Source organism: Clupea harengus, chromosome 10 (assembly GCF_900700415.2).
Source record: "Clupea harengus chromosome 10, Ch_v2.0.2, whole genome shotgun sequence".
Classification (NCBI taxonomy): Eukaryota; Metazoa; Chordata; class Actinopteri; order Clupeiformes; family Clupeidae; genus Clupea; species Clupea harengus.
Window position 1 is genome coordinate 29,556,778 of NC_045161.1, and position 26,735 is coordinate 29,583,512.

General features: G+C 44.8%; 4 protein-coding genes across 6 annotated transcripts in view; 3 read left to right on the plus strand and 1 right to left on the minus strand.

Moving 5' to 3' along the window:
- Positions 1-7,074: 7,074 nt before the first annotated feature.
- On the minus strand, positions 7,075-8,883 carry LOC105896452 (growth arrest and DNA damage-inducible protein GADD45 beta). Its single transcript, XM_012823212.2, has 4 exons — positions 8,665-8,883; positions 8,352-8,453; positions 8,013-8,238; positions 7,075-7,893 (listed from the first exon to the last, which is right to left on the minus strand). The coding sequence occupies exons 1-4, from the start codon at positions 8,706-8,708 to the stop codon at positions 7,780-7,782; spliced, it is 486 nt and encodes a 161-aa protein (XP_012678666.1). The 5' UTR covers positions 8,709-8,883; the 3' UTR covers positions 7,075-7,779.
- Positions 8,884-11,170: 2,287 nt separating this feature from the next.
- On the plus strand, positions 11,171-16,356 carry LOC105896453 (survival motor neuron protein-like). Of its 3 annotated transcripts, none has more exons than XM_031574746.2 (11): positions 11,171-11,266; positions 11,727-11,778; positions 12,330-12,407; positions 12,542-12,658; positions 12,765-12,953; positions 13,391-13,579; positions 13,882-13,998; positions 14,726-14,836; positions 15,143-15,301; positions 15,680-15,738; positions 15,930-16,356. In XM_031574746.2, the coding sequence occupies exons 1-11, from the start codon at positions 11,175-11,177 to the stop codon at positions 15,961-15,963; spliced, it is 1,197 nt and encodes a 398-aa protein (XP_031430606.1). In that variant the 5' UTR covers positions 11,171-11,174; the 3' UTR covers positions 15,964-16,356. The 3 variants fall into 3 exon arrangements, with proteins under 3 accessions (XP_031430606.1, XP_012678667.2, XP_031430607.1); XM_012823213.3 differs by having other exon boundaries at positions 11,174-11,266; positions 12,768-12,953; XM_031574747.2 differs by lacking the exon at positions 11,171-11,266 and having other exon boundaries at positions 11,527-11,778.
- Positions 16,357-16,847: 491 nt separating this feature from the next.
- cart1 (cocaine- and amphetamine-regulated transcript 1) lies at positions 16,848-18,097 on the plus strand. The gene is made up of 3 exons (XM_012823191.2): positions 16,848-17,346; positions 17,501-17,584; positions 17,753-18,097. Exons 1-3 carry the CDS (start codon positions 17,215-17,217, stop codon positions 17,858-17,860), a joined length of 324 nt encoding a protein of 107 aa, XP_012678645.1. The 5' UTR covers positions 16,848-17,214; the 3' UTR covers positions 17,861-18,097.
- Positions 18,098-19,114: 1,017 nt separating this feature from the next.
- Positions 19,115-26,735, plus strand: part of map1sa (microtubule-associated protein 1Sa) — a 28,728-nt gene continuing 21,107 nt past the window's right edge. The window contains exon 1 of the mRNA XM_031574748.2: positions 19,115-19,384. Within this exon, the coding sequence (XP_031430608.1) occupies positions 19,228-19,384 (157 nt within the window). The 5' untranslated portion in view covers positions 19,115-19,227. The remainder of the gene's footprint in view (positions 19,385-26,735) is intronic.

Sequence of the window (26,735 nt, forward strand, 5' to 3'; positions counted from 1 at the left end):
ACAAACCTGGATATGAAACCGCTCCTGCTATCATAAAACTATGTGTTGTCGTCTGTTTCTGTTATCAAAATACCCAATAAGTCCTGGGCCACTTCTGCTAGCGACGGTGCAGTTAGCCATAAAAGGGAACAATCGGGGGAAGGGGGGAGGAAGTGTTGCTGGAAGATTTCGTCAATCACAGGTAGAGAGGTCTTATCATAGCAGAGGTGCCAAGCTTAACAGCCTGCTGATGCTAACAGGGGTTCACGTCAGTGTGACACTGTGCTACCAGTGACTGTGCGTCAGATGAGGGCAATCAGTTTTTCAGGGTGGCAGTACGGCTCTTTAACGAGACCACCCACGCTTAATTCACTCCAAATGGAGGTGATACAAAGAGTTTACTCTCTTTACACTTCTCTCTCGCACACACACACATACATACTCACACACACACACATACACACACACGCACACACACACATACACACAAACACACACACACACACACACACACACACACACACTTCTCTCTCGCTCTCTGTCTCCATGTCACATGCACACAAATGCACAGTTAGACAGACACACACATACACACTACACACACACACACACAAACACACACACACACACACACACACACACACACACACAAATGCACGTCACAGGCACAATACATGCATATAAAGAAACTGCACACAACTTGGGAGCTTGCATGTAAAGCACACAGATTTGACATAGTACACACACCCACACACACATAAATACACTTTACATAGTGCTTGCTGCATATACTGCCCTTTACCATAATCACCTAGAGTTCTTCTTGGCCTGATAGTCCCCACACCACAAGCTACATAGTTATGCAAAGCTCACTGTTACAATCTTAGCGGTGTGTGTGTGTACGTTTGAGTGTGGGTGTATACCACATTCTACTTCCAAAGCCCATGCTGTACACACACACACACACACACACACACACACAGACACACACACACACACACACACACACACAGACACACACACAAACACACTAGTCTGAATCTTATCATTCTGCATGAACAGAGCCCCAGGAGATCAGTAAGAATGACCCTGATTGTTCTCCCGTGTGTGTGTGTGTGTGTGTGTGTGCATGTGTGTACAGCATGGGCTTTGGAAGTAGAGTTACATTCTGGAGGGGTTTGGAGGTATTACACTCAGAGCGCATGCCGCATGTTCAGCGTTACGTCTATTTCACCATGCTGGAGAGACCTGGGCAAAGCCCAGGCTGTGAGTTTAGAAGCAAGAGTCTTATAGGATTGGCGTCATTAGCGACTGTTTCTAGGGCGTAGTGTAGTAAGTGCGTAGTGTAGTAAGTGTGTAGTGTAGTAAGTGTGTAGTGTAGTAAGTGTGTAGTGTAGTAAGTGTGTAGTGTAGTAAGTGCGTAGTGTAGTAAGTGCGTAGTGTAGTAAGTGTGTAGTGTAGTAAGTGTGTAGTGTAGTAAGTGTGTAGTGTAGTAAGTGTGTAGTGTAGTAAGTGCGTAGTGTAGTAAGTGCGTAGTGTAGTAAGTGTGTAGTGTAGTAAGTGCGTAGTGTAGTAAGTCATTAATCTGCAAAATTATTCTTTATACTGTTTCTACTTTGCATTATGATGCTTTTATTGCTGTTGCACAACGGTTGCGGTTCGAAATGTTTCTAGCTCATCTAATCAAAATAGGGAGGGACAGGTCATTGTGAAGGGCAGTGCTGTCACGCGCCTCGTGTCTTTGGTTATGAGGTCTGCAGTGTGTTGAGATGCCTGGATGGATTCACTGAAGCAGTTCAGACCTGGTCACCTGGGGTTGAATACGTTCCATTTAGACTCGACCTGGAACTAGGCACAGAGTCACAGTAGAGCAGATCAGGCCGTGAGTGTGCGTGTGCGTGTGTATGTGTACGGCGTACCCTCACATACAGGTCAGGATGCTCTGTGTGATCCTACAGAGGGTATAGAGGCCTGGTCCACATGTGGTGGGATGGGTGTGTGTGTGGGGTGGGGGGATGTGGGTCACAGATGAAAGTGAGGGTAAATGGGTTGGGGGGGGCAAGGGGCTTCTGGCTAACAAAATGAGAGGGAGGGGAGGGTCTGTAATTTTGGTTAAGATCCACGCTCCATAGTATCTCCCTGACCACACATTTTACACGCACACACACTTACACATGCCCCTTGTAGTCTTTAAACTCACTGGAAATTATCCCATAAAGACCGGGCCTGCCTCTGGAGGGAGAAAACTGAGCCAATTTGAGGGAAACCGTGTCGGGGTGGGGGTTTGAAAAATCACCCAAGACCGCGTCTGCTTGGCTCCAGCTAAAAAGAGTCCTTTGGATAAGTGAGTCAGTGCTCCTCGTCTCTGTCCGCAAAGGGCACCCCACCCTGGCGTTTAAATATAGCCCTTGTAGAGCTAAAAATAGACCACTGTCCAGGCTATTAATAGCCCACTGAGCCTCTGGGTTTAATTCAGCGAGCGGCTTCCAGTCAGGCCAGCTTAGTATTTGCCACCATGAAAATAAAAGGGTCTCTTTTTTTTCCCTGTTTTCTCCTGCCTTTCCCTCTCTCTGCCTCCCTTCTGCCCTCACTCCTACCCCCTCTCCCTCCCTCTGTGCTGACGTCAGGCCTGTTCAGTGCCTGTGGATCCAGACGGAGGACGTGCTAACTGAGCGCCCGCCCTGCTGGAGCCCTAGCTGTGGGCTGTGCACTGAGCTCAGCCGAGCTGCTCATGAACAAAGGCATTGTGCTGTGGTGTGGGCCCCAGGGCAACTCCCCAACACACACACACACACACACACACACACACACACACACACACACACACACACACACACACACACACACACACACACACACACACACACACACACACACACATACAAACACACACACACACACACACACACACACATACACTACTATGTTTTTTTTCCATGGTGCTGGACCAACTGTTGGAGTACACAGGCTGGTTTGGTCTTAGACCTGTATTGAGGGTGCACAATAGGGATTATTATCAGAGCTGATGTGCATTTTATTTGCACCAGGGGCTTATGCTCACCGTTGAAAACACTAGTAAATGATTCTACACACACAAATCATCTCTTTCACAATCTTTAACACTTAGTTTTCACTGGAAAATACTGTTATCAGGAAACACATATCATGTCTTTGGTGTTATCACTGCACTGGAGCTACACACAGTGTAATTCAAACATGCGTTTTATTGTGTGTTTGACTTGTTGTTTCCCTGGTTGCCATGAGACCTGCAATACACAACATAAAGTGTAAGGCCCATCAGTAGGCTGTACCCCCCCACCCCCCCACCACACACACACATACACACACACACACACTTGCACGCGTCAAACAGTAAACTGGGTGATCACTGCCATGCTCAAGGCCTCCTGAATCCCCCATGCTCCTCCTCTTACTCCACCTCCTCCTCCTTACAGTGCCCCTGCAAGGGAGTATTCCACAGAAAGAGTCCTCCAGGAGAACGGAGACTCAAAGAGATTCACTTCTGGAGACATGTGCGCTGTTCAGGCCTGGTCCCACACAGACCAGTGTTAACACACACAGCAAGCAACGGTGGTGGCCCTGACTGGTGTGCTTGGGGGAGTCACAGCACTTGATTTGCAGCGATTAAGTGCTTAGGCTGCTCAAATTAAAGCTCTCCTATAAAAGACATGAAACGCTGCTCCTTGGGCTCACACTCCTTTTGATTTGGTTGAGACTGTAAGGCAGGCACACACACACGCGCCTGTAAAAGGGTGTGTGTGCGCCTCGTGTGTGTTTTATTAGCAGACGTGTAGCTTTGCTCTACCTCAGCGTCGTCAGACTGCTTGGCGGGGGGAGCTGGCTCGTTTCGTGGGTGGGATGCTGTGCAGTGCACATCGAGCCCAGAGGGGTGGTGGCACACACACACACACACACACACACATCGAGCCCAGAAGAGTGGTGGCACGCCTCACTGCCAGACGACCTACCTGCCGCCCTCAGCACACACACACACGGGCTGAGACAGAGAAACAGTAGCAGACTGGGTGGTACGGTTTTGAAACACTGCAGAGATGAAAACGTCTGTCTGTCTGTGCAAATGCATGCATGTGTGTGTGCGTGACAGAGAGAGAAGACATTCTTCTACCAGGGTGGACAGTGAGTGTCTATGTCTGCAGCGGTGTGGTGAGAATAAACGAATGCGCCCGCTGTCGACTGGTTTCCTGTGCAAATCCCGCTCCTGTCCGCCCTCTCCCCCTCCCTCTGTGTGGGCTGGGAGGCTGGGTGGGAGAGTAGGCAGGGTTCGTTTCAGAGCTATTTTCTGCACTCCTCACAGAAATGTCTCCTTCATGGATGGACAAACTAGCTGACCTTACTTTTGTTATCTAATGAGGAAAATATTAGCTACCAAAACAAATAATATTTGTCAGGTGAATGCGAAGCACTAACTTATTTCTGGCGTGTGAAAGCTAATTTGCCACCATGACGTTTCTCACACTTAATTTTGGACGTGTATAAAAGCTTTTTCAGGTGAAATACACTCACTGATACCTTAACAAGGATTTTAACGCTGGAAAAACGCGATTTTAGAAATCAATATCAGGAGTATAAGTGTAGAGAGATGGCAGTTGCGGGCCTCTATCCGGATGTAAGAGCACGTTTTGGGTGTAGTGAGTACCCAGCCCCGCCACATTCTTCGCATACCAACGGCATGGCTGCCAGGGAACAACGCGAACGCACGAGCAAGTCTCGAGGATTTCACGAGAAAAAAATTCGTGTTGGATTCACCGACGTGGGCATCACTGAAGCCTATCACCGGTGCTGTGTGAACCCATTTACACTTTTTCCTCCAATGTGCATCAGCTTAATACGAGATGGGGATCTCTCCTTAGTAGTACAGATTTTATCCTTATATGGGAAATGACGTTTCCGCAGGATACCGATACGTAATTGTAAGAGCGTCAGCATTAATACGCGATTGGTTCAGGGGAAAGCTTATAACAAATAAGGCCAGGGGCTGGAAAGACTGTTCCCATGGTAATGTGACGTGTAGTTTACTCCACTGCAGCCTACACAAACGTATCCAAATTTTCTCCCAGGTGCTGAAAATACCACTGATTGATGATTACACGATTGCTATTTAAGTCCATCTTTATTAGATCACATTTATTTTTAGGCAACGCAACAAATGTTTTTGCAATACATACTGCCAGATCTACATCTCATGTCAACGTTTACCAACGCATACCAACGCGTATTGGTAGTGGCTATGACTGATTCATGAACTCTGCGTGCCCACAGCATTGACATCTAGATCTTAGGTTTTGTCTCTGGACCGAAGAGACAAAGAAAATGGGAAGCATGAATAGAGAACATCCTCAAATACAGCGCCATGTGGGGCCACACACACACACACACACACACACACACACACACACAGGTATGTATTTATACACATATTTATGAAACATCCATATCTCTTCAAATAAACAGATCTGCATGGAGAGTTAGAGAAGTGTTAGGATAGTCCACAGAAAGTGATCACTTAATAGAATTAAGCGTTGAGTTCCGTGTTAAATATGCTTGATTATGACATAACAAACTCAGTGGGCCTGTGCAAACCAAGTGCTGAAGGAAATCTCCAGAAATAGTTTCTGACATTGCCCTTTGGACTCACTGTGGAGGCCAATGGATACCCGCATTAAGGAAATTAAATGTATTTCCCCTTGTTTGGGTAATAGCACAGAGCAAGGAAATACATGTACTGTGGTCAAATTTTACTACCTGCTGTACTGAGGCTCTGAAGCATTAGTCCTGTTGGGACTGTTCACAGGAAACAGACGTCCTTGTTATGGATTTCATGGGTTATCCCTGTCAAGCTTCGCTTTACTTAACATTTGCATAGAGGATACAGAAGAGTGTGTGTGTGTGTGTCGCATATACATGTGTGCATACGTACGTGTGTGTGTGTATTTGTGTGTGCATGTGAACATTTCTGTCGGCTCTCATTTTTGCACTCCCCACTTGAAGGCTTTTCCAGAAGACACCGAAGCAGACAGTAAGCAGGCGTAACACATGACTGCACCATTCTGCCAGCCTCTGAAGAGAACAGTGAGCATGCAAACCTCAGTAGCTTTGATAGCATGCACACACACTCATGTAGCATAAAGTGAGCATGCAAACCTCAGTAGCTTTGATAGCATGCACACACTCATGTAGCATAAAGTGAGCATGCAAACCTCAGTAGCTTTGATAGCATGCACACACACTCATGTAGCATAAAGTGAGCATGTAAACCTCAGTAGCTTTGATAGCATGCACACACTCATCTAGCATAAACGGAAGACATCTCTGCTCAAGATGTGAGCTCTTTTAGTTCTGAGTAAAGCACCTGCAGTCTCTTAGCCTGATATGTCATGATCTGTGTCAGTGTATATAGCAGCTGTTTTAACTTTCCCAGCTCTCCCGTGCAGAGGCTCTGTGGGTACACACTTATGGTGAACTTTTGAATCAGCACAGTGTACTACTCCTCCCTCCCATGGTCAGGATGATTAGCGGCTGATTGTGCGCCGCTAAACTAAGAGTTAGGGCAGTTCTGTGCTGGATTTTTGCTGCATCCTGGGATATTTCGGTCAGTCTGCCAAGTCAAACAAAAGTCCTGCGTCAGTGGCCTCTCCCCTACCCAGGCCCACGATGTCACAACAGTGTCATGACATTAAGGATATGACGCACTTACCAGGAAGCAGGGAAGTGCTGGCCTCTCCCTGGGCTAACTCAAGCCTGTGCCGAGGGGCTCTAGTGCTTGCATAGTGACGGAGAAATAGATTAGGGGTTTAGTGCTCTGCCTCAACTCTATATGGCTTTAACAACCATAGCTACACGTTGAGATTGACGAGTATGCAGGTGCTAAATCTAAATGACAACCATCTAGTGTGGGAATGATGAATGTACAGATGGTGTTGAAACGACATCCCTTCATCCCTATTTACTGGTAAGAGCCAGATGACCAAAACCAAGGTTCACTGTGCCCAGTTGAAGTTAGCACTTAAACAACACACCCATGACCTAAAAATGGAAGGACAACTCAGGAGTATATGAGGTTTCATTCAATAATTTATTTTCAAACAGTTTGAGTCAAATACATATATTACTCTTCTTAAGTTATGAGCAATAAGTTAACAGATAATTCATTCAGCTATGTGCAGTTTCCTTTCATCAATACCAAAGAGGATTTCATGTTGCAGTTTCTAGTTTCCATCTCAGTCTTGCGTCAGCAGTTGCATTCCACGTGTGCTGATCCTTGTCACACAGCTTTCAAACTCAAGAGTCCAACAGTACAATATTCACAGCGCGCTCCACTGAAGACTACTGTCCACAAGTTGAAGGCGAAGGGTTACACACGACCAGTTATGGGGTCTCAAGTCAACACCGATGCATACAGTTTTTGACACGCACTGAAAAGCAGAGGCCCGCGCCCGCGCCCACGCCGCTGCCATCATCCGCGTGCTTTGACACAGCTTGGGCAAGCAGCAGCGGCAACCCTCGTCACGACTCGTTCCACCTCTCCACCGAGGTTACTTTCCTTTTCGTGGAGGAAGAAAAACGGGGCACATGCGCAACGCACTCAGCCCTGGAACGTTCCTCTCACATTCGCAGCCCCCTCGCGTGACGAATCAGCAGTCAGAACAGCCCCGTCCTCAGCGGACACACAGCCCACCGCGAGCACCCATCTCATTCTTCAAGAATGACGGTTCTCGTTCCATTTTTCCATCTTGGCCAACCAATAGCGGTAAAATGTGTTCAGCGTTCTTGCAGGGAAAGATAGGGCACCCACTGATTCTTGCAGCGACTCTCTTTGCAGTAGCTGCCCACCTCCTGAAGAGCTTGGCATTTGAGAGGCTGGCATTGAGGGTTCTGCGAAATAGATGAAAAGAGGAAGATTAGCCATATATTTCTGCATTGTGACAAGTTAGAATGCAATCTGTTGCTAAAGACTGTGCTTCATAGCGTCAAACATGTGGAGGGAAGCTTACCGTGACAAGGATGCAGTGCAGGTCTTTCGGCTCGTTGGCGTTGTTGTCAGCGGTGCTTGGCTCGCACAGGACCTGAGCTAGGCGACTGATGCCGGACACACGCAGGATGTTGATGTCGTTGTCACAGCAGAATGCCTGGATGAGCGTGAAGTGGATCTGCAACGCGATGTCATCCTCATCTTCCTCATCCGTAGCTAGCACACACAACACCACGCAGTCTGGATCACTGTAAGAGCACAAATAATGTTTCATATTAGACAAACATGTTCCATCCGCTCAATATTGCACATATGAAATATTTGTTTGCCGTGAAGAGAGTAGTACTCAAAGTATACTTACACATTCATTAGTTTCGCAGACTCGTAGACTCCTACAGTGAGGCAGTCTTGCCTCTGGGCTGCTACCAGCAGCTCTTCTAATGCTTGACTCACGGTCTCCATTCTGTAAGAAAAAGCAAGAAAATACTGTTAAAGGTCTGTTCACCACATAGGCTTTGGTTTCCTATTTGCAACAGCAGTAATATCTTGATATAGCCTATGATTTACAGTAACCTAATTAGAAACTTTGCAAGTTAGTTGGGCTACCTCCGTTGCAAGCAATTGAGCTGAACAAGCTTGCAAAAACAAACACCGGCAAATGCACGATTACTTACTTCTTATCGGTTATGTTGCATCCAACGAGTTCTTCCAGTGTCATATTGAATTCAGAGGTTTGAAGTTTATAATCCACAGGAATCGCCCCAAAAAGTAAATTCCGAATCGAACTCGTCCGGAGTCTTTGCAGTAAGTAATCCAATGTGTTTCCGTGGAGTGATCTACAAGCCAGCACAGTTAGTGCAGATAGTCCTTGTGATGCTGTATTGAGCTGAGTTAGTTTCTGCCGAAACCGTGTGAAACGGCAACTATATATCCAGTCTCACAAGGGGCGTGGTCTCTCAAAGGTTAGCGCTTCTATTGGACAGGGACTCTCGACAAAAGTCTACCATCTCTTCCGTGATTGGTGGCCTATGTAACCGCATGTCTGGAACCCACGTGGGGTGTTCAGAGAATCCCCCTCCTCCCCTCCCGCATATCAATTTGTTTACTTCACTGTTGAGTCCCATGGAATTTCCTCAGTTTCTCTATGTGTATAAGTCTTTACTCTGGGCCACTGGAAATATGCATGCCTACACTGCAGTAGGCCTATTAATACTTGTATTTGCAAACTCCTCTAAAGGAAAATTTTGGTCTAACCTATTATGATGTGAAATTACACTAAATAATGCCAAATCATATACCGGCAAGGACCGTGGCACTGTCATTTTGCACTGCATAGGTATTGCTCATGGCTAGTAGCACATTTAGAAGTCCTATATAGGGGTTTGAATAGATGTTCTCTTAAATCAATATTGTAATTAAGGGGTCTAAATATGACCGTCTTAAATTCATGTATTGCATGGGATTACTCCTCATGTTTGCAGCGCAACAGTCCCCTGTATCTCACACACACTCGAGAAGGTATGGAAAGCATGTTACCTGAAAGCTACCTCAGTCGGCTGTTCTAGTTCTGTTTAATTATAGACTTACAGTCACAGGATCAGTGGTGTTTACAAGTTATAAGTGGGCCTCGTTGTGTTATGTTACGAAATCTTCAATTCAAATTAGTTTCCTTTCATTGCATCTAATTGCACCAATATAGGCCCCTATAACACCATTATAGATTATTATTAGGCTATTTGGCACTCCCTTAGCTATTATGAAACCCATTATTTTTGTATCAATATAAAAGCTAGCTGGCTTCCTAGGAATTTTAAATCGTGAAATCAACCAGTAAGTAAATACAAACAGTGTACAGCAAGTTCATGAGCCTACTGCTCGATTGGAAATTTGTCATACAGGCAGATCAATATTATGACACAAAAAGGAACCGCATCAATCACAGCTCACTTCGCCCCTCTGTGGTCCTTAACTGTATTACATCAATAGGGGCATGTTACGACAAGTCTTGTTATGACATATGATCATGTTTATGAAAAGTCTGGCGTTCTGCAAAGTTAGTTTTTGTGCAAAATGACAGTATGCGTATCCAAATATTTAATTGCAAATTAGAAACAAAAAAACTAATTTTAAAGAATGTGTAGTGGCAGAAATGGGTTTTAAAGGTCTAAAAATTAATGCTGAGCTTTTGTCTTGACAAAGAGTGCCACTCAGTGGTGATGATTGTCATTGTCGGTTACATGGGACTCGTTCGCCATGAAAATATGTTTGCTACGGCCAACATCAACGTCAACGTCTTTAATAGGGTTTTGGTCTATGTAAGCAACAACAGAAACAAACAGACAAATCTGCTATAAATGCCGTAGCCCTATTTGAAAACTGACAGAAGGATCAATTAATTAAGCTACGATTCCCGACAACACGAGAGAATCAGCTCTCACACAAATAATCTTTCAAGAATAAGATGTTACAGCTAATAGCATAGCCCATCCTATATTTAAAGTCGTCGAATAGGCTATAGACAAAGAGTCTGTTTTCAATTTCTGGATTTATGATCAGACGCGTCTTAGCCTGGATGTTTGCATATCTGTTAAAACAATCTATTAAGATTATTTAGGCTATCAATTTGGCTTAATATAAATGTACTGGGTCCACAGCTGTTCATAGGCTATGCCCCAACCGGCTCGGTCTCAATTTATTTAAATATGGAGACCATATCACATGACTGCATAGGAAAAAACTGATAGTAAACTGATCCCAAAAGTTAAGCTATTAGGCTGAATGATCCTGCTTGGCTCGTTAAATTGAAAGGCGTCGAATTAATCATTCAGTCGAAACATCTATTGAAAAATCACTCAGCCTGTGATAGTGTCAAGTGTTACCTTAATGAATTGAACATGAATGGGAAATTAATCTTTCTCATATAATCCCTAACTGGATTCTTTAATGTTTCCACGTGCAGCGATATTGCAAAAGTGGCGTAAGCCATGATAATTTAAAAAGAGCCTGAAACCTATTAACCATCAATCAAGCCTGATGAATAGGCCTAGAGTTTCGAGGGCAAAGAAAACAATTCTTACAAGCAAAAATGTTTGTATAATGCAAATACAATCAGACAAATCAGCCTGCCTGGCAATTTAACTTAGGTAGGCTATATCACATAGGTCTAAATGCGTGACTGCCATGGATGGACCCGACAGGAAGTTCAGGAGCCTGCAATAAGCTTCTGTCCAAACATAGCCTATGTTATTTGACAGTCCTAGACGTTGAGGAATCAAGGCAAGTGTGTAGGCTAAAAAGCCAACGTGCCAGAGTTATCACTTCTCTTTAGCCTTGGGATAGCTGATCTCTGCAGGGAGCTAATAGGCCTACACACATTCACCTTTATCACCTTTCTGACGGACTGGGACTTCATTCAGATGTGCCGTTATTTTTGACGCTACTCACTCAGGCCACGAAGTGAAATAGGCTTAATTTGATTAATAATAGGCATAACGAAAAGAAATATAGACAGGTCATGTGACCAAGAGGCAGCGAGAAAGAAAGTTTAAAAAAGTCAAACTACAACTCCCAGCGCCTTCTGTTCAGTCACACGTGACGTGACGACCATCGAGCGCAGCGTTCGACTCTGCAAGCCGCGGGAATTGTATCCAGAGCTGGAACTTTTGTGCCTTCAGTAGTTATGCTGGGGATGAGAAAATAAATGCAGAAGTTCAAATATTTATTTTTTGTTTAATAGCAAAATGGCCCACTGTTCCGAAGCTGTCGTTTTTCGAAGAGATGACGCTGAAGTAAGTTCAATGTTGCTTCATACAAGTGTGCTGCTGCCTGACAGCTAGCCATGCTGCAAAATCAGTTAGCGAGCTAGTTATCAAGCTAACATTTTAGCAATAAGCTGGCCTTTTTTACGGCTTGTTAGATGACTTAGATAAACTGCTAACTAGTATTGTATTTGAAGGTGTTTCTTCGTTACACATCATCCTCGAGTGTCAGCTTCATTTTTAAAGAGGGCTATTTTAGCTAATCCTAGCCTGAATAGTCAGCATGTGCACTAGTAGCTAGATCACTAGGCGCATATACAAGTTAACTTAGGCCTACAGGGTTGTCGGAATCCTAAAGGTGTTCAACAAGTCACTGTAGAAAACGATTAAGTTTACGTTAACCTAACGTTACACGTTTCATCTCCACATGGTAATACCATTCTTTAACTTGGGCGTGTGGTGTGTAGCTTTCACTTGCTAGATAAGCCAATTCATCCAACGTCAGGAGCAGCATTTAACTCGTATCTGACCGGCAGATATGAGAGAGCCTATTGATAGATAACGTGTTATTGTTTTTACAGAGAGGTGGACCTGCGTCGTTTGCAGAGGACGACTCGGCACTTGTGAAGGCATATGATAGCGCTGTCCGGTCTGTTCAGGTAATTCACCTGTCCTAGTACAGTCACTTGCCCAAGTTTGCTAGTTAGACAACCGTCTTATATATGCTTTTTGTGTTCTCTTTACAAAATTCCTCATCCTGTGTAGTGTACCAATTATTCATTTGTCTTTGAAGGCCCAACAATCTGGAGAGGACAGTGGCGATGGGAAACAGGACGACCCAGAGAGCACAACGCTGCAAGCAAACACGCCTCACAAGGAAGCGTCTGATGCCTCCCAGTCCGCCTCAAAGGTTACTGCGACTATTTGACTAGAACTAGACAGACCCTTATTCATAACATTGGGATTCTGCTACCTCTGGAGTGTGTTGAGCTGTTAACCATTGCTGTGTTTCATAGCAGCGGTGGACGGTGGGGTCCAGCTGCCGGTGCATGTGGTCGGAGGATGAACTAGTGTATCCAGCTGTTGTCCTCTCGCTGGATGGGGAGCGATGTCGGGTGCAGTTTGAAGGCTACGGTAACGAGGAGGATGTTGACTTGAGCGCTTTGCTTCCTGCAATACCTGAACAGCCATGGAGAGAGAGACGGGTGAGCTGGCGGATGACTACTTTCTGTTGATTTACATGTAATAATCAAAACAGTCTCATCAGGTATGGACTGTTAGCATAGGAATATGTATTTTTTTTTTTTAAGCATAAAGTGTTATTCCAGGTAAGAATAGGAGGCACAGGCATTAATAGTGTGTATGGATAGAGATTTATATGTTATTTCTGATATTATACATAAAAGTTTTATCACTTATTCGATGCAACTAAATAGTCATATAGGAAAAATAAAACGGCATGTGTAGATACTTTCCTTAGCAAGTGACTTGATAGAAATCCATAATTGTTGTGCATGAATTGTTCTACACACTGGTTGGCCGTATATATATCGTACTAATGATGCTATACAACGGCCGGAGGAAGGGTTGTGCTGTCGTAGAGGAGGTAGTTTGGCTAATAGCCGTTTTCTTGTTTTGGTAGTGGGCCTTGGGCTCCCATTGCCGGGCGGTGTGGTCGGAGGACGGGCTGGTGTACCCCGGCGTGGTCGTGTGGGTCAAGGGGGAACAGTGCCGGGTTCGCTTTGATGTCTATGAGAATGAGGAAGAGCTGGAGCTGTGTGCCTTACTCCCTCCCGAAGAATCCCAGACGGAGGATGAAGCGGACAATCAGGTGGGAAGGACTCACACTCACACACTCGCAGGAGTGTAGAAACCCAGTTGGGCTGGATGCACAGACTCGGCTGCCTGTTATGACTTTACCAGTGCATTCAGAACAGTGGCATGGATCTGCCCCATAGTGATGTTTCAGCCCTTTACAGGGTGGTACACTATATCCTGCCCCTTGTTGTATTTGCTCTTACGTGCTTTTTATTTAGAAGAAAAGATTTGTGTAGCTGGGATGAAAGCATAGGCCTATGTTAAATAGTGAGTAAAATGCTGAGATGTGACCTTGGTCGTGACCTCTCTGTGTAGGACCAGGAAGAGACTCCAGGTGATGGCAGCAGCAGCAACAGCTCTGACTGGAGGAGAAAGGATGGCAAAGCTAAAGGCACAAAGATCCCGGAGAAATCCAGACATGGGTTCACATCTGTGAGTGGCTATGCATCTGTTTTTGACTTTGTGCCTTCTAGTACCTATTTGCATGGATCCGTTCCCTCTCTGGTGTAAAAACAAAAATAATTTAAAATTGAAATATACATATTTTAATTTACAGTTCAATTTTCAAGCAATTTCACGTTCTCTATCTGTATTTAATAGTTGTAAACAAAATCCAAACCCTTCCATCCATCCAATCTGGTCTCTGGTTAACAATCCAGCCAACACCCCTGCTTGTCACTGTCACAATCTGGAAATACATTTTGTGTAAAATGGAATGTTATCTCTTCTGTTATTTATTTCCCATTGAAAACACCAGCTAGAGTGACGTCGGGCCTTCACTGCACCATAACCCTAACCCTTCACTGCAAACCCCCCCCCTTTTCTCTCCCCTGACCCATCAGAACAGCACCCCTCTGTACCCCGTGACCTGTAGCTTCGCAAATGAAGCGCTGGCATACATAATAAAGTTATATTTGTATATCACAGTCTTACCATTTCCAGGGTCTCTGTATAATTGCCTTGAAGGGCAGATGAGGTGGTGATGGTGGTTCTTCTAACTTTTTCAGTTAGCTGCACCACACTATGCAGTAAACAACTATAATGTAAATAGAATCCCCAGTGTCGGACTACACAGAATCATTAAAAGTGTTTGTGTGTGTGTTTGGTTGTGTGTGTGTGTGTGTGTGTGTGTGTGTGTGTGCTTTCTGTGGGTTGGCAGAGTAAGCACCAAGGTGAAGAGGAGGGGAAGAAGACCCGCAGCAGAGGAGGGGCAGGACACTGCCCCCCCTTTCCCTTCCCGCCCCCAGGAATGTCCCCCATGGGGCTCCCGGTAGGGTATTCGTGTGTGTGCGTGTCTGCATGGATGTGTGTCTGCATGTCTGAGTTTGTAATGAGTGTGAGCTGCTTCATGCTGTTTGTTCCTTGTTGTAGTTCAGCAGTGATTTCATGGTTTGCTCTCCGTTTTCCTTTCGCCTGAATGAACGTTTGGCCATGGTTGTAGTTTTTCAATTAGCAGAGTAAATGGCCATTGTTGTAGTTTTTCAATTAGCAGAGTTAATGCACATTAACTGATTGTAATTTGTAAACCCTTCTCAGTGCAGGTCACTGATAACCCAACTATGGTTCTCCTTTGTAGGATGCCCCGATGTTTCCCCCTCCTCCCCCTCCAGCCTTCACCTGGCCGGCAGGTAAGGCAGGTGTGATGGGCTGTGATGAGCCAGAGGATGATGTGGCCTCCCTCTCCAGCATGCTGCTCTCCTGGTATCTGTGCGGCTATCACACAGGCTACTACATGGTGAGAGGCTCCTCATAAATCTCATACACTCCTGTTACGCCCCTGTCAAGGTCAAGGTCAGCCTTCGGGCACACCTGAGTGTGTGTGTGTGTGTGTGTGTGTGTGTGTGTGTGTGTGTGTGTGTGTGTGTGTGTGTGAGATCCAGTCAAGTACAGCGCCAACCCAGTCATTATTCCTGCCTTCACTGGCTGTTGGGAGGTTGCTAATGACTCAAGTTTGCTTGATTAAAATGTGTATTGGATAGAGAATTAAAAAGGTGCATTGGGATGATCATTGTAGACTGAGATGTCACATCTGAAAGGACTTTTAGACTATTTTATGTATCACCTCAGTTTTCATACTTCATAAATCCCTTGATTTGTTGAACTTTATCCTCAGGGTTTGCAGCAGGCAAACATGAGTCTGGACATGGACACCAAGAAGAAGAAAAGAGTGAAGTAAGGATGAATCAGTTACAGGAGGTGTGATTGGTTCAAAGCCACATGTCTGTGTATGCAGAGGTGTGATTGGTTCAGAGCCACATGTCTGTGTATGCAGAGAGGTGTTAGGGTCTATATATGTCTATGGTTAGGGATGCTCCGTGCGCAGGCTGCTGCTTCAGTGTAAGGTTTTCTCTTGTTGCCCTTAGTGGAATGGAGTATGCGCTGAAGACTGAAGAATGACCTATGAACTTGGTTCATCATGTCTCCATGACGACAGGATTAAATACACCAACTCCAAATACAGATTATATGACATGTTTGTGGATGAATTGTTGGATTTTGTTTTTGTTTTGTGTACAACAGGACTTTAAAACACAGCACTTTTTGATATTTTTTTTTTGTAGCACTTTTTCAAAAAATATGGTTTGGAAGATCAGTATTTGATCAATATTTCTGAGTGGCAAGTGTTATTAATGTGTGGATGCTGACCGGATGTCTGACAAGGACAGCAAGTGTCTTTACGGTGCATTGTCAGATTTGGGAATTTAAAACGTGTACATGAATCTATGTATTTGTCCTGTTCTTGTTCTCATTTGTACGATAAACAATTGAATAAACTGTTTGTCCACTGTTCATTATGCTTAATGTTATAGAGGGAGAAGCAGCGCTTCTATCATTTATCAGATAAGGAAGTAATTGAACACTTTGTATTTCAGTGGAAAAAGCCAAAAAGAGTTCTTAGTCCCTCCGGATATTATTACTTCAGTAAATAAAGAACACCCACGACTAATACACTAATTACTTTTTTCTTCCAGTAGAGCTGGTTATTTTGTTCAAAAGCATTTGCAAATAATCCACCTTCCTCAAACAAGTCTTAAATTCATTCCCTCTTTGGTCAAGAATGTCTCATTTAGCTGGGGCTAAACATTTTAGAGCAAACACTTAAATATTTTATATTCTTTGTTGGTGACGTAAATCAGCCGGATACACCAAAGTGCGCACAGTCTTGCAAGTCAAAGGCCAAATTATGTCCACAAGATAAGGCCAGTAGTGTTAGATCGGGTTCAGCATGTCAGCCAGCAATAGCCAACCGTTAATTTTAGTTCTGTTCGTACAATTGTGGCTGACATTAAATGTGTCCATTGAAGTATTAGCCTACTGGAATAGTTATCAGTTAACACTGAGACTTGAGTTGTTTCTAATTATTGCATTTCGGACAGTGATATAGCATTTGTCTAAGTACAGTTGTGTTTGCTCAAGCAAATGGTGTTTCGGTTTTATGTAGACATACCCTTGGCTATAGGTTGTAACGCACCAAGTGTCAGACGGCTACACTATGTCAATATAATAAAAAGGGTTATAAATATTAAAGTTATCCAGATGATGTCACCAGCTGTCCCGTTATATAAAACGCCAGTGCGAAATGATCGCCTAGCTCTACCCTTCCTCTAGACATCAAACCCCGAGAAGTCCTGCGCCACGCTTACCAACATGATCAGCATACGCTTTCTGTTGCTTGGCTTCACCTGCTGCGCGTGGATCTCCTGGGTTACCTGCGAGGATTTTCTCGAAATTCGTTCAGTTGAAGACTCCATCATCAAAACTCAAGAGGAGAAAGATTTGGTAAGAATAATGTCTTTTATTATTGTTTTGTATTTGCCCTATTTAAAAAGTTTACACAGTAGGTAACTAACCACTGCCTAGCCCACAACTGGATATGATTGTAGCCCATTAGTCTACTTGAACTTTTTTGTTTTGCCTTGTGATGTTTATTTAGATCGACGCACTCCAAGAAGTTCTCGAAAAGCTGAGAAACAAACAAATGCCAACAACAGAAAAGAAACTGGGCTGGGTTCCGTCGGTATGTTGGTCTAATGTCACTTTTTCAGTTAAGTCTGTTTGTTTCTTGTTGCTTTTTTGTATGTGAAAATGTTGAGCGTTTTCTACAGTAGAACTTGGCGATGGTTTATGTTCCTTCTATCACGTTTTGTTTTGTTATATAAGTGCATTTGTTGTCTGTTTTGTGCAGTGCGATGCTGGGGAGCAGTGTGCCGTTCGCAAGGGCGCGCGCATTGGAAAGCTGTGCAGTTGCCCGAGAGGAACGTCCTGCAGCTTTAATGTGCTGAAGTGTTTGTAAAGATGTTTCGCCTGAAACTGTTACATTAGTTAAAATATTTGTCGTTATCTATTTATTTTAACAACATGCCATTATATCATCATTGAGTTGTGTCCTTTTCCATCAAGCCTTTTGTGAAACTTTTACTGACACCCATTTAACCCACCTCAAAATGACGGTGGAAATAAAATGCATTCTTATTGGTAATGTAAATATAAATTATTGTACTTAAATAAAAAATGCATATTTGTATAAAAACATCTTTATTGGAGACCCTCACAAACGGACACGAGAAAACTTTGCCTGCCTTTTCCAATGAGTCTAACTGCCACTAGATGGCGTGCTAAACTTGAGAAGGGATTATTCTTAGACTCCAGTTTTGTGGGCTCGCGGAATTTTGTGTGAAGTCAAGGAGAAATATAAGTAATCTGTTTCCCAGCACTAGGAACTCTCTCTGTCTAATTGTTAAGTCGGTGACATAAACTTGTGTGAAGAGAATAACATACTTTTCAGTTAAAATGTCTACTGGCAGTCTGACTTCAGCAGCCTATGTTGAAAACGTTAAGTGAGATGTTTAGAAATGTCAGAAAACAGAAAATAAATGTTGGAGAATTTAAATATACTAACAAGTAGGATCGCTTTAACACAAACAACATGCAGATACACTCTCTGATGGGGTTCAGTGCTGCATTTGCAGGATGTAGAAATACAATGAGACAGTTGTTGAATTGTTCTGAAAACGAGCTTGATGCCTAATTGCACACTGTCCGTAGCAGGTTAAGTGTTTGGAAATGTTCTCATAAGCTAGTTTAGAGATTTTCTCTGACCTTGGTACCACAGTGGAAATTGTCAAAACTCTAAACAACTACATTGTCTTAATGGTTTAGGATTTGTACTGCCGGCAAAAATAATATTAAAGAACTGCTTCCTCCACGTGCTCATGCAGAATACAATCTGGTCCATGTCATATTGATTAAGTGACTGGACTGGTGCGTGTTTTCCATTGGTCATGGACAAGGGCTGTGGGTAGTTTTGCAAGCGATGGATATATTTTCCTAAATTATACTAGTGTAACGGATAGATTGTGTCCTGTCTGAGGACAAAGTTTCATTGTGACAGAGGAGAATATGGGTTGAATATGGTTTTTTTTTTCAAAGAATTGTAAGGTTTTTTTCACATTCAAGTTTTGGTTTTGTGATTAACATTTTAGGAAATTTGAGTATCGTCTCAGAAAAAATGTATCACAACGTTTGGGAATTTTTTGGAGAATGAGAACTTGTTCTGCCGTCTGTGAGATTGGTGGGAAGAAGTGTCAATCGTTCCGGTTCCGCCCCGTGAGATAAGGCAGGGGTGTCTTCAGATGACATCATTAGACTAAACTTTGCAACATGGCGACAGATCACACTGATGAGGTGGAGGCAATGGAAAAAGCGAACCTAACTTCCCATCCAGGATTTAGCAACGATAAGTATTCTCTGCTTGTCATAGTCGGAGAGCACAGTCGGACGGGATTTGTGGATTTCGTGGTTGCAGAGATTGAACGAGGTAAAGTGAGCTTCATTCTCCTGTAAGCTGAGTATTGAATAAGTGCCAGCCCGCGCTCCGCTGACCTACTGGCACTGTAAAAAAGAGTGTTCATATTTTAGCATTCAGGTGAATACTCCCTCGTCACAGTCATCCCCATATAAACGCGACAGTCTGCGGTTGAAACATTGTGGCTACTGAGTTCCGATTTCGAATCATACCGAGCAACCTTGTTCCTTTGTAACACTTCAATTCCCCGCTATGGTAGTGCGTTCTCTGCCTGGTTAGTGAGTTTTGTGTAGTACTTTGCGAAAATGGGGAAAGGGGAAAGTTTATCACAGTACACGTGGTTGTACGTGTTAAGCTGGAGTAGGAAGTGTGTGTGGGGAGGGGTTGAATGGTAGGTCTGAGGATGCGGCAAAGTTGCTTTTTTTTATCCCCTCAGATCACTTTAATGCATTTCCCCCGTGTCGTTTGGACAACAACACATGTCTGTGTTGCAGTATCAAATGTATATTGTGTGTATGAGTGTGGCCTATATGTTTATGTTGTAGTTTCCAAAATCATTGAAATTATAGCCTACTTTTCTTCTTGGCGATGGCTTGAGCTAAATAGAACTTGCTGTTCATGTCTAAACCTACAGCCATGTCCTCGCGCCATGTGTTACAGCTACAGTAAGCCCTTTGGGTGATTCTTCGCTTGAGTTTAACGTTACATACAACATGGAGGGAATCATTTATCAGGCAGCCTAAAATGTATGAATGTAGCCTTTCCATTTCACAATGGAATATACATTGCCGTGGCTATTTGGAGTAGATTACAAAGGGGATGAATGATTGTATGATACAATTCCACTGGAAGCGTAGTATACTATCCGACGGCGTCCATGACATGAAACGGGATCTCACATCTGCAGATGGGGGACACGTTCTCCCCCGAAGTCCTTATAAAACATTCAGACATCACTGTGCCATCACATGACGCTCTCTGTCAGTGTGAACTTCCCTTTTGTTCTCTCTTTAAGACGGTTTATTTTGGGCCAACTTCTGTTCCGGACAGAACTGTACTGCACTGAAAGTCCTCAGGCATTTATGTGAAAAGCTCCTTTCCATCAACCAGTCATTTTCAGTCCGATCGAGGACCAAATAATTCTACGGAGTCGAGGGCTGTAACCAAAATTGTACGTTCCAAAAGCGGTAATGTCAGATTTGACGCACACAAGCATATTTAAAGCCACATAGTCGCAGTATTGTTGATAGTCTGCAAAGTTTTAAGCCCCAGTATGAATTTCCCCATCTTAAGCAAATTCAAATCTTGCCCACAAAAGGAGTAGCAGTTAGTCTATCAAAACCAATATCTGCTTGACAGTATTGGCAGTGTTACTGTCCAAGAGGATTGGGTCAAAGCTCCAGGTGTATCCTGAGGTGGTCTGTTGGGTTTATGACCTTATTTTGCTCGTTTTTTGGAACAAGCCCTTCAAAAGTTGTTGTTCCCTTTCCTCTTCGCTTTTCTCCCTACTGCTTAGTCTTGCCTTCTTCCTCTCTGAACTGAGCTGCAGTAAATATTTAGTTTGGCCAATGCCTTTGGAGTGCGTTTGACTACTGTTGGAACATGTGCACAGCTCTTTGCGTGTCTGTGTGTGTGTTATGGGGATGAATATTTGAATTCCTTGCTTGAATCCTCCATCAGCTCACACTCTCCGGAGGAAGGCCATGTTTCTCCTGGTCATGACGGAGCCAGGGTTCTGGAGTGTGTCTGAGGTTCTGACTCTAGTCAGGTAGCAGCAGGCTTTGGGCCTGATGTGACCCTGATTCGGCCCACAAGGGTCTGTTCCAGAACCAGGTGCTTCCTGGGTCATCCTGCCTCATACACACAATAAAGACTGAGATGTCATGTCCAGGGCAGCAGTGTTTTAGGACAGTATTTGGCATCCAATGTGAGGGTTTCACTATCATTTAATGTATGTAGTCTATTGTAGTTGGCTGAAAATATCCCACTAATTTACGATTTATAATGGTCTCCATCTCTAAATGCTGTTAGTTTGTCCACTGTCCTAAATATCGGGTTGTATATCTAGTTGGTTGTCTAGTTCTAGCATGCATAGCTGCATGTAATGTTTAAACTTTGGTCTGAATGGCAGCCATTGTTGTCTTTATGCCCTGATGCTGAATACTCATAACTCTAGCAGTGGGTTATCATTAGAATCTCAGCAGGGGACTGGCATGTCTCTGTTCTCCGGGTGCCCTGCATGCCAATTCTGTTTTAAACACCCGCTAATGGAATCCTTCAGCCTTTCAGCCATTTGAATCAACTGTAAACCATTTCTCCACACTCTACCAGAAATGCCATTGTCTGTGAATAGTGCTGCTGGCATTATCATTGTCATAAGGGAAACGTGTGTGTGTGTGTGTGTGTGTGTGTGTCTGAATATGTCCACGTATGTGCCTTTGTATTGCTTGTGTTTGTGTATGTGTGCATTCTTGTGTGTGTGTGTGTGTGCCCATGGCCATGAGATCTTGCTGTGTCTGATGGAGGTCCAGGCTGCTCTGCAGAGCATTAATAATGCAGCTGGCTTACTTCAGCTTGGCTGAGCCAAAGTGCAGGAGAGCACAAATGGCTTTCCTCACAGACGTGTGTGTGTACGCCCTCATGCATTCCGCAACCCCAGCACCCCCAGTGCCTGTGAACGGTGCATAACTCACATGGTTAAGAGATACAAGGGCCCACAGCATTAAGCTCTAAGGCGCACCAGAATCCACTATCTGTCTGTGTGTGTCTGTATATGTGCATTCAAGTGTGTGTGTGTGTGGGGGGATGAATACCTCTACCTGTGTGTGTGTGTGTGTACGTACAGATGTCAACATGTCAGACAGTGTGTAACCAAGGTGTGCTAGCTCTGGACACGTCTCATCTGTGTGTTGAAAGGTCAGCAGGTGTGTTTGCATAGGAAAAGCTGCAGTAAATGTGTGGCCTAGCTGCAGCGTAGCATTAGGGCCAGCCGCAGCGTAGCATAAGGGCTAGCCAAAGGTAGGAGACACTTCAAAGCATTTCTTCTTGGTTTCAGTCTCTCTCTCTCACTGACACACACATACTTTTTTTCTTATCTGTGCAGCTTATTGTTCTTGTGTCCGAAGTGACGCAGCGCCTTTGTGTGTGTGTGTGTGTGTGTGTGTGTGTGTGTGTGTGTGTGTGTGTTTGGTATCAGTCACATGGTTTCAGCCTGGAGTGTTGTGTGTGTGCACAAGAAGGAGACACACACCCTCCTCTCTCACACTGCTATCCATTTCCTCCTTTCCCTACATTAGATACGATAGCTTCTGCTTTACATTGCTCAACGGAACCACTCTCCACATTTGTCCTTTGTACTTTTTCTTGCTTATCAGGAGTGTTGGGTCATTATATATCCTCTGTAGTGCAATGCTGCAAGATAATGTTTTTAATCTTTCTTAGAAGTTTCCTCTACTAGCGCTACAGTGCTGATTCATGTAAGTACTTCACTATTTGGAGGAAGAGTATGCTGGACTGACAATAGCTAGAGATAAATCCTGATACATGTTTAGGGGCAACCCTATGAGAAATGTGTCTGAAATAAATACTGATTCTCGTTAAGGAGCAGCCGTATGAGAAATGTGTCTGAAATACGGGTGGGAAGTTTGCCTAAGCATAAGTAAGGAGGAAGATAATTTTGTTAAAGATGAGAATTGGGCCTGTCGCTCTCATGTCCCAGTCTAGCTGTAAGCTCTGGTTTGACAAGGCATTGGACCGAAGCAGTGCCCATTGAAGTAGATAAGATGGTAAGTTCGGCTGTTTTTCGAGGAAGGCCATCCTCTTCTGTGTCAGATTGGGCAAGTCCACCACTGGAATTCCACCATGTTGTCTCCAGACCTGCCCTCGGGGTCTCATGTGCTCTCTGACCGTAGGGGACGGGATGAGCTGGGTCTGGGTGTCTCATGTGCTCTCTGACCATAGGGGACGGGATGAGCTGGGTCTGGGTGTCTCATGTACTGTCTGACCATAGGGGGTGGGATGAGCTGGGTCTGGGTGTCTGGTTAAGCTGTATGTGATTTAGTGTTTGCATTGTAGCAGCAGATTCAAATTGGCTTATTTTGAATTTGTACCTACTTGATGACCAGTTGAGGTCGTGCTGTATGAAGAAATAAAGATGAAAAGTTGTGTCGTATCACCCTAATCTAAACAAAAGCAAGCTAGCAAGCTAGCCCAGTATGCTTTGTGTCCTTGTACTGACAGGCTGCAGTAATGCTGTTGGGAAGGGGTGTATGATTGCTCCGAAACAGATGGTGGAAAAGGGGGCTACACTGTCTCTCTCTCTCACACACACACACACACACACACACACACACAGACACACTTTCCCCCAGCTGGTGACCGGTGAAGCGCTCATTTATTTTTTGGTAGAGCATGTGTGTGGACTTGAAATGTCCTCCACTCTGCTCTCTTTGTTAAATCACATTGTCCGCAGTTCAAAATCTGTGATGACCATTCTTACTGTTTCAAGAGAACCAAAGTTCAACAAGATGTTCGTTCGAGGAAAAACTCCATTTTACTTTGTTGTTGTGAAGTTTAGCTGCATATAATTTGGCTGGAAAATCGAGCAGCTTATTCAACAGCCTGTGAGTAGTTTTGCCATCACTGATTTGACTGGTATTCTCTCTCCATCAGCTGGGCTGCTGTGCTCAGACCAGCAGCCTCTGAGTGCCTCTACCACCGCTGGTCTGTCTTGGATTCGGTTCCCTATTGGCCGGGCCGTGCTCAGATCAGCAGCCTCTGAGTAGTTTTGCCATGGCTGGTCAGACTGGTCTTTTCTCACATAGGCGGCTGAGCTCCGGGCCTTGACTGCCTGACTGCCTCAATGCACTGCTGTCTGGTTTGTGGACCGGCTGCTCTGCAGCCTGCACTAGCTGGCAGGAGGAATGCCTATTTGGGATTTGGGCCTGTCGAGCGTGTTCCTCTCTGAGCTGCGGCTTATCTCTGAGCGCTGCTCTTTGGAGGATCCACTCGGCCTCTGTGTCTCCGCACTGGAGACTCCTGGGGAATCGACCTCTGTCTGTCTGTCTCCTGTCTGTCTGTCTGTCTGTCTGTCTCCTGTCTGTCTCCTGTCTGTCTGTATTAGCTACTTTCTACTCTACTCTGCTCTTTCTGTATGTCTACTTGCTACTTTCTATCTCTGTCTCTCTCTCTCGCTCTCCCCCTTTTCCCCTCTATTAACTTCTGACTTTTTGGCATCCAGGGCCGCCATCTTTACTGGTGTGCAGACACGCAGCCTCATGCAGAGGGATCCAAGTAAGCCTGGTGTTAGGGGGCTAATCCTCAGCTAAACACTGGACCCTTACACACACACACACACAGTCTCACACACAGTCTCACACACGCACACACACGCTCACACACATGCACACACTCACACACTGTCTCACACACACACACACACACATACTGTCACACACACACACACATACTGTTACACACACTGTCGCACACACACTGTCGCACACACACTGTCTCACACACACACTCACTCACTCAGAGTGGCCCTGGTTTTTCACCTCCGGAGCTTTGCATGATGTCACCAGGAAGCTTGCGGTGGAACATAGCACATGTCCGAGTCTGTCTGCACGACACACACACACAGACACGCCCCAGGACTCACTTCTCTCTTAGTAGCATGGTGGGCAACACACACACACACACACACACACACACACACACACACACACACACACACAAACGGAGAGTTGCTATTTGATCTTGCGTCGGCTGTTTTTGTGTTTTAAGAGGCCAGTGTGGGCATGACGACACTCAGCCATGAGGTCAGGGCTAAGTCTGTCCACTAGACAGTGTGTGTCCTCCTTCCTGTCTCGTCCACTTGCCCAGCGTGTGTGTGTGTGTGTGTGTGTGTGTGTGTGTGTGTGTGTGTGTGTGTGTGTGTGTGTGTGTGTGTGTGTGGTGTGTGTGTGTGTGTGTGTGTTTGTGATGTCTTCGTGATGTCTTCTTCCTGTCTAGATCTTTCACCCAGTGAGGGGGTGTGTGTGAGAGAGTGTAAGACTGAGTAGGAGGGCTGTCTTCCTCCTGTCCTATTCTCTCACACGTGTGTGTGTGTGTGTGTGTGTGTGTGTGTGTGTGTGTGTGTGTGTGTGTGTGTGTGTGTGTGAGAGAGAGGGAGGGGAAGTGAGCTATCTCAGCCCTTGACCTCTGTCTCTCTGTCTGTCTCTCTGTCTGTCTCTCTCTCACAGCTGCAATTTTAATTTAATCACAGTAAGCCACAGTGGCACCAAGTGGGCCATAACATTTATAAACCAGCGGCTTTGGTTTTGGGCTTTCCAATGAGATTTTCCGAGCATAAACACACATTGGAGCATTATGAACGTGTACTCCATGGAAGCTACATGTGTCGTTCCAACTAGGCCTTGATGATGCACCAGTGTGCAACTCTGGTCTTAACTCTGTTGTGAAACTGTGCTGTTGGGTCAGTCCTTCACTGGCATCACACACACCTGTGCAGACCCAGTGTGTGTCTCTACTCTGGTATCGCACACCCAGTGAGTGCATGTGTGAGTGTGTATGCTTGCGTGCGTGCGTGCGTGTGTGTTCGTGTTCCCAGCACAATGTCAAACTGACAGGCTCTCCAACAGTTGCACTTTACCCACGCCGGTCCTCAATCTGATTGGCTGTCCAGTCTCTGCCAGGAGAGAGTAGGAGCATCTGCTGTGCAGTCAGCTGTTGCTGCCTATTTATAGAGCTCTGTTGGCGTGGCGACGCACAAACAATGGGCCAGTATTCTGTGACCTGCTTCTGATGAAGGGAAGCAGGCTCTCTCCCTCCGCTGTTGTTTCATGCAGTTAATTATACACTTTATTTTGGGGTGAAATGGAGAGCACATCTGGCGGAGGTAAACACATGTAAATACACACGCACGCATGCACACACACACACACACACACACAACCTCCGCTTGACCCCTTTGCACTGTTGCACTGGGTTTGAGATGCAGAGTGAGGAGTTTGCAGTGGGACAGATATTCCCGGCGAGGGAGAGTACGGTGAGGGAGGTGTGTTGGCCACTGATTTACCAGAGTGTCATCAGGGAATGCGGGAGTCTGAGGGGGGCTTTAATCCCCAGCTCTGAGTGGGGATTAAACAGGGGGAATACATACGGTACCTCAGGGAGAGGGAAGTGAAGAGCCAGTCAAAGCACAGTATGTGTTGTCCTTCATACTGATCAGAGGTTTCATTAAAATTGCTTTGAAATCTAAAATATATACATATATGTATATATTACACGCTCACACACACACACACACCTAATGGAAGATCTCTGTGGAATGAGACCATAGAAGTTCAGTTTCATAAAGAAA

Excerpts from the sequence above, each read along its gene's own strand:
- LOC105896452 (XM_012823212.2), bottom strand. The coding sequence starts at position 8,708 with ATGACACTGGAAGAACTCGTTGGATGCAACATAACCGATAAGAA. Across the intron at positions 8,239-8,351 it reads TCTGCGAAACTAATGAATGT|TGATCCAGACTGCGTGGTGT; the intron begins GTAAGTATACTT and ends GTGCTCTTACAG. Across the intron at positions 7,894-8,012 it reads TGCACTGCATCCTTGTCACG|AACCCTCAATGCCAGCCTCT; the intron begins GTAAGCTTCCCT and ends TCTATTTCGCAG.
- LOC105896453 (XM_031574746.2), top strand. The coding sequence starts at position 11,175 with ATGGACCCGACAGGAAGTTCAGGAGCCTGCAATAAGCTTCTGTCCAAA. Across the intron at positions 14,837-15,142 it reads TGTCCCCCATGGGGCTCCCG|GATGCCCCGATGTTTCCCCC; the intron begins GTAGGGTATTCG and ends TCTCCTTTGTAG. Across the intron at positions 15,739-15,929 it reads AAGAAGAAGAAAAGAGTGAA|TGGAATGGAGTATGCGCTGA; the intron begins GTAAGGATGAAT and ends TGTTGCCCTTAG.
- cart1 (XM_012823191.2), top strand. The coding sequence starts at position 17,215 with ATGATCAGCATACGCTTTCTGTTGCTTGGCTTCACCTGCTGCGCGTGG. Across the intron at positions 17,347-17,500 it reads CTCAAGAGGAGAAAGATTTG|ATCGACGCACTCCAAGAAGT; the intron begins GTAAGAATAATG and ends ATGTTTATTTAG. Across the intron at positions 17,585-17,752 it reads AACTGGGCTGGGTTCCGTCG|TGCGATGCTGGGGAGCAGTG; the intron begins GTATGTTGGTCT and ends TGTTTTGTGCAG.